The 6,170-nt window shown below is 65.2% G+C and overlaps 1 protein-coding gene and 1 pseudogene across 1 annotated transcript; both read left to right on the top strand.

Moving 5' to 3' along the window:
• The first annotated feature begins 444 nt into the window (after positions 1 to 444).
• Positions 445 to 4,823, top strand: LOC102386321 (zinc finger protein 92 homolog). Its single transcript, XM_025195582.1, has 5 exons — positions 445 to 606; positions 789 to 913; positions 1,430 to 1,556; positions 3,373 to 3,486; positions 3,726 to 4,823. Exons 1-5 carry the CDS (start codon positions 573 to 575, stop codon positions 4,784 to 4,786), a joined length of 1,461 nt encoding a protein of 486 aa, XP_025051367.1. The 5' UTR covers positions 445 to 572; the 3' UTR covers positions 4,787 to 4,823.
• Positions 4,824 to 5,327: 504 nt separating this feature from the next.
• The window catches only part of LOC112548840, a 4,385-nt pseudogene continuing 3,542 nt past the window's right edge, over positions 5,328 to 6,170 (top strand).

Genomic DNA, 6,170 nt, shown 5'->3' with positions numbered 1-6,170 from the left:
CAGGGATGCCTCGGTTGTAGCCAGGCCGGGTGCCCCTCCGCCTGGATAGAAATGCCACGCCTGACTGCAGCCACCCAGGTCCCCTTGCTCCCGGCGGCCTCTGGCGCACGGGGGTGTCCGTGGGGGGTTTCCCCTCCTGAGTGCCTCCCCCGACCCTGCTGGGGTCCCGCCGGCCCGGCGCCTGTCTCGGGCACGACCCACGTCGCGGGCACAAGTCGGTCTCCTCGCAGAGGCTGCGTGGCACACTCCCCTGGCACCTCGGGCTGCCATGTCCCACCTCTGCGTGCTCCTCTTACCACGCAAGCATCACCCCATCCCATGCGTCCCCTTGCTGGCAGCGCCGTGCACCGTGTCTCGTTCCCCGAGCCCGGCGTAGGCGGGTGTGAGCCGTTCGGGTGTCTGTCGTGGCTCCGGCGAGGCCTAGCCTGAGCAGTTTACATGCTAATCAGTGTTTGCGCTAACCGGCTGACTAATTGCAGGCCCCAGTGACGTTCGAGGACGTGGCCGTCTACTTCTCCCCGGAGGAGTGGGCAGAGCTGGTGGACTGGCAGCGGGACCTGTATCGCGACGTGATGATGGAGAACCACGAGCTGATCGCCTCGCTGGGTGAGGGCCCCGGGCTCGGATGCCAGCCTCGTGTCCCTCGGCATGGGGGACCCTTCCCGTGGCACTGGGGTGGGCGCCGGGGGGGCATTGATGCCGTAGGGGTGTGCGTGTTAGCTGTTGCCGTGGGGGGCAGCTGGGCCCTGGGACGGCAGGGGCAAGCACACGCATCTCTTGCCCCGCAGGCCCCAAGCTGAAGCCGTCAGTGAAGAGAGCCAAGCGGGAGAAGGCGCCGCGTGCCTGGGACCACCAGTACTCCAGAATGACGGACCTGATGCCCCCAGGACAGGGAAACAGCCCCCATGGAGAGGTCAGGAAGGGGGGAGCAAGCTGAGGGGGGGCACTGGAGACAGATGCATCGGGTCTCTGAGTAGCAGGGCGCTTGAAACGAAGCCCCCCCCAGCCAGCGCCTGTCTTCGCTGGGCATGAGTCTGGGAGCAGCTTGATTTTCTGTGTGGCTTGTGGGAGCCCCGTGGCTCGCTGGCTGCTTTCACAGCCCGTTGTTACCTTCCTCCCTGCGCCCCACCGGGTCCTGGGCTCCATGTGCTCAGAGGGAGAAGCCCTGGCCAGGGGACTGGGGTGAAGGAGGCAGGACGGGCTGAGCAGGACCCTGTGCACCCACGATGTGGGGCTGCGGAGATGAGGCCACGCTGCAGGAAGGATTTGGGGTGTCTGGGTGCTGGCTCTGGTCTGGGTGTTGTCCGCGGAAGGAGGGTTTGTCCTCGACACCTGCAAGCTTGGCTGGAGCCTCCCCCTGCTACCTGGCCAGGTGCGTGCTATGCCTGATGGTCCCGGGGGTCTGAGCGGGGCATGCCCTGTGCTGCAGGCGCCGGTGACGTTCGAGGACGTGGCGGTCTACCTCACCACGGAGGAGTGGAAGGAGCTGGTGGACTGGCAGCGGGAGCTCTACCAGGACGTCATGAAGGAGAACTACGAGCTGGCCACCTCCATGGGTGAGGATCCCCTGGGCCCGGACAGCAGACGGTGCGGCTGCGGGCTGCGATCACAGAGCCCCTCCACGCAAGCGCTTGTGTGGTCCCCGCTCCCAAAGCCAGCCCTGGCGCAGCTCCTAGAGCCTGGGGGACCCCGCCCCTTCCTCTCGGGGACCCCGGCGTCTCGTGACTCCTTGGAGCTGGTCCTCTGCCCCCTCCAGCGGGCTGAGATGTTCGTCTGTCCCCTGCCCAGCCCGTGTGCTGTCCCCAGACTCTCTCCACTTGGCTTTTACTGCCCTGTCCAGGCTGTCGTTGTGTCCCTCTGCTTCCCTCCACCCTCCTGGGCATTGACAGAGCTATTAAGGCCTCTGTGGCTGCCAGACACATCCCACACACAGGCACCCTTCTTGCTTCACTGTCTCTTGAGCTGCTTCTTCCCCCTGTACTAGCTTTATGGGGAAACTGAAGCATGCAGCATCATAATATGAGCTCAGGAATCACAGAAAGTGGGGCCGGAAGGGAGTCCAGAGGTCACATCTAGCCCAACCCCTGCTTGAGGCAGGATCAGCTTTGTCCAAACCATCCTTTGTCCAAGCTCTTAGCAAAACTACAGTCACCCCTGACACAAGCACAAAGCCTGGCACTTGCCCCTGCCCCCCAGAAAGCAGGGGTGCCGTGGCTACCAACGTCTTACCGCAGCAAAAGGGGCTCATGGATGCTGCAGAGAGCCCAGGCCAAGGTCATGCCCCCACTGGAGAGGAAGGAAAAACCCCCCAGTGCGCACCAGTCTGAGCAAGGGGGAGATCCCTTTCTGTCCCCAGTGCAGCACGGGGCTGAGCCTGAGCACAGGGCCAAGACCCTCCAGCCAGGACCCTGCGGGGTTGGTGCCAGCAGGAGCATTGGCACAGCCCAGCCCCAGTCCCAGCCTGGGCTGCACCCAGTGCCTCTGGGGGAGGCTTTTTATGGGGAAACTGAAGCATGCAGCATCATAATATGAGCTCAGGAATCACAGAAAGTGGGGCCGGAAGGGAGTCCAGAGGTCACATCTAGCCCAACCCCTGCTTGAGGCAGGATCAGCTTTGTCCAAACCATCCTTTGTCCAAGCTCTTAGCAAAACTACAGTCACCCCTGACACAAGCACAAAGCCTGGCACTTGCCCCTGCCCCCCAGAAAGCAGGGGTGCCGTGGCTACCAACGTCTTACCGCAGCAAAAGGGGCTCATGGATGCTGCAGAGAGCCCAGGCCAAGGTCATGCCCCCACTGGAGAGGAAGGAAAAACCCCCCAGTGCGCACCAGTCTGAGCAAGGGGGAGATCCCTTTCTGTCCCCAGTGCAGCACGGGGCTGAGCCTGAGCACAGGGCCAAGACCCTCCAGCCAGGACCCTGCGGGGTTGGTGCCAGCAGGAGCATTGGCACAGCCCAGCCCCAGTCCCAGCCTGGGCTGCACCCAGTGCCTCTGGGGGAGGCTTCAAACCCCCCCTGACACATGGAGCAGAAAGAGGGGAGGGGCACAGAAAAGCCCAGAAATCTGGGAAATCCCCATGGTAGAAAATAGACATAGTTAGGCCTAGATCATCCCCGAATAAGCGTCTGTCCAGCCTCTCCCTGAACCCGTCCAGCGATGCAGAGTCCCCCGCTTCCCTAGCGTCTGTACCTCTGCCTCCCTGCTCTACCAGTGAAGAAGTGTTTCTCGATGTCCAATGCAAACCTACTGTGCTGTCCCGAGTCCATCACAGGTGTACGCAGGGCAGCGCTGCCCAGACCCAGCTCGTATGGGCGTGGGGAAGCGGGGCACGATGCGCTTCGTACACATGCCTAGCACGGCTCTTCCTCGGCAGAGGCAGTGCTGGAGAAGCCGGAGATCGTGGCCAGGCTGGAGCGAGGGGAGGAGCCGTACGTCGCAGATCCGCTGGACTCAAGAAAGGGATGCTGGGCCGGTTCCCCCAGCACGGGTGAGTGGTGCCAGGGCTGCCAGAAAAGCTGAGGGGTCCCTGAACAGGAGCTCTCCTGTGTGGCTCCATCTCCTGCCTCTGCAGCTCAGGGCAGGAAGATGCTCTCAGGATGAGCCTGCATCTCCAGGGACAGGCTCTGCTCCCCGGGGTTGCGGCATTGCCCCAGTCTCGGCTGCTCCCAGCAGGCTCTGGGGTCCCGGCATGTGGGGCAACAGCTGGGCTCTGTCCTCTCCTCACAGGCGGTGACAAAGACGAGGGAAGGTGCGAGGAGGAAGAGACCGTGGGGCTGGAGCCCAGCAAGATGCACGCGTGGCAGGACCCGGAGAGAGCGGCTAGGATGGGGGTCGGCATGAGCCACAGTCAGTGCAGAGGGCACCGGGCTCTAGGGAGCCCCATGGGGAAGGGGCCCGAGGGAGCCCTGCCAGGCCACAGGAGCATTGGGGCCTGGCCCCCCAGCACCGAGCACCAGGGCACTGGCACCCCAGGGACTCTGCACCCAGCGCCCAAGAGCAACGGAGGCTGCATGGGGACAGAGACGCTAGCCCTGAGCCCTGCCGCCATGGGACCGTGCACCGTCCCCAGGCACCAGTGCCGGGAGTGCGGGCAGGGCTTGGAGAGCTGGGCCCAGCTGGCCGAGCACCGGCGCCTGCACGCGGGGGTGGGCGGCCTGGCCTGCGGGGACTGTGGCAAAGCCTTCAGCAGCAAGGGCAACCTGGCACGGCACCGGCAGCTGCACACGGGGGAGAAGCGGCACGGCTGCGGGGAGTGCGGGCGCCGCTTTCGCACGCGCCAGGCCTGCCTGTCGCACCAGCGTGTGCACTCGGGAGAGAAGCCCTTCACCTGCCCCGACTGCCCCAAGAGCTTCGCCCGCAAAGAGAACCTGGTGCGGCACCGCAGCACCCACACACCGCGCCCGCCCCACGCCTGCCCGGACTGCGGGAAGAGCTACGTGCACGAGGGCAACCTGGTGCGGCACCGCGACACCCACGTGCCCACCTTGCCTGATGCTGGCCGTGGCAGGGGCCATGCAGATACCGGCGTGGCGCTGCCCTGTGCTTGCACCCACTGCAATACAGGCTTTGCTTGGAAAGCCGAGCTCACAGCCCCGCTCTCGGGCCCTGCCGGGGAGCCGCCCATTGCCAGCCGCGACAGCCTTGCCAACCCGGCGCGGTACTGGCAGATGCACGTGGCCGACACCATCCACGGCGCCACGTTCAGCGAGTTCCTCCAGATCCATGAGATGCTCATCTCTCGCTCTGGTACCTGCACGCCCCTGGGGGCCCTTACCAAGTACAAGTGAAGCCGTCCACGGGGCTACATCCTGCTGTCCACAGAGCTACCACCTGCCGCGTGGCCTGGGTGAAACGTGGCTCGTGGGTCCTCCTCTCCCCCAAGAACATTCCTCCAGCCTGTCCCAGCTCCCACCCGACGGGGCTTTGTTCCACGCCAGGCTCACGGCTGCCTGGGTCCTCTCATTTAGGACCTAGACTGCTAATGGCAATGTCCCAAAGCAGCCGTTCTCTGAGCCTCGGCGTTGCTGGGCCGTGCCGGACGGTGCCTAGCTGACCCCCTGGTGTCTGCCCAGAGGTCCCTGCAGCGCACCCGTTTCTGGTTCAGGACTCGGCAGGGAAGCCGGCTGGATGGGCTGGGGCAGCCTGGGAGCTAAGGAGCTGGGTGAACCATGTCCAGCTGCCTGGCGAAGCCCGTGTCCCTTCCTCCTGCCTGAGCTCTGTCTCCATCTCCTGTGGGAACTGCTGCACCCAGACCTCTGAAAGCTGCCGGGTGCTCACTTATGGGCCTGTCTCAGACCTGCTGACCGCCTGGCCCCAGTCTCATTTCTAGGATCTCGTTAGCTGATGGACTGGAACAAGGACTCCCCCCTCCCCGTTCCAACGGCCCAGCCACGCTCCAGGGAACCATCCTGCCCTCTTCTTCCCCCACTGCAGCTGGGGTCAAGCCAATAGTCCCCGGGCCGTCTTCCAGGGGCTAACTGCTCTATCCTGCCTGCTCCCGTGAGGCCAGACTGGGCGAGGGGGACGATGCCGGGTGGTTGGTGCGGGGCTCATGGGGTTTGAGACCTCCCTGCTGTCCGAGAGCATTGGGTAAAGCGTTGCCTTTCCAAAGCCCCGCACTCTGTGTCCTTGAGTGCGTCCTGCTCACTGAGGGGTGAGCAACGGGGGGTCCCAGACAAGTGTATAGCGATGCACAGTGCATGGTCCTGCTCGCCACGGGGTGAGCAGTGGGGGGTCCCAGACAAGTGTGTTGTGATGCACGGTGCATGGTCCTGCTCGCCACGGGGTGAGCAGTCGGGGGTCCCAGATGTACGTCGCGATGCCCGGCGCATGGCGCCTGTGGCGAGCGCCCCTGCTCGTGGGGGAAGGTGACAGAAGCCTCCCGGTCTCGCTGATGCCACAGGCGTGCAGCCGGTGCCCTGCGCAGCTCCTCCCTGCTGCTCCAGGCCGGCCCGCCGCGGTCCCCAAGCCCAGCCGGGCAGGGCACTGAGGGCTTGCCCTGGCCCTCCTCCTCGCGGTCCCCCCTGCGGGTGCGGAGCGCCCCAAGGTGCAAGTGAGAGCGAAGGAGGGGATCTCCGCGCGGTGGCGCAGGACCGGGGCCCGTGTGCACGGAGCGGCTCCGGATCGAGCCGGCTGCGGCCCGCCCCCGCCGTCCAGGCTCCGCCCGCGCTG

Source organism: Alligator sinensis, unplaced genomic scaffold (genome assembly GCF_000455745.1).
Source record: "Alligator sinensis unplaced genomic scaffold, ASM45574v1 scaffold1819_1, whole genome shotgun sequence".
NCBI lineage: Eukaryota > Metazoa > Chordata > Crocodylia > Alligatoridae > Alligator > Alligator sinensis.
The sequence above is the reverse complement of the archived record's forward strand: the minus strand, read 5'-3'. Positions and strand labels throughout refer to the sequence as shown.

Coding starts and splice junctions, on each gene's coding strand:
- LOC102386321 (XM_025195582.1), top strand. CDS start 573: ATGATGGAGAACCACGAGCTGATCGCCTCGCTGG. Junction 607..788: donor CGAGCTGATCGCCTCGCTGG/GTGAGGGCCCCG, acceptor CTTGCCCCGCAG/GCCCCAAGCTGAAGCCGTCA. Junction 914..1,429: donor GAAACAGCCCCCATGGAGAG/GTCAGGAAGGGG, acceptor CCTGTGCTGCAG/GCGCCGGTGACGTTCGAGGA.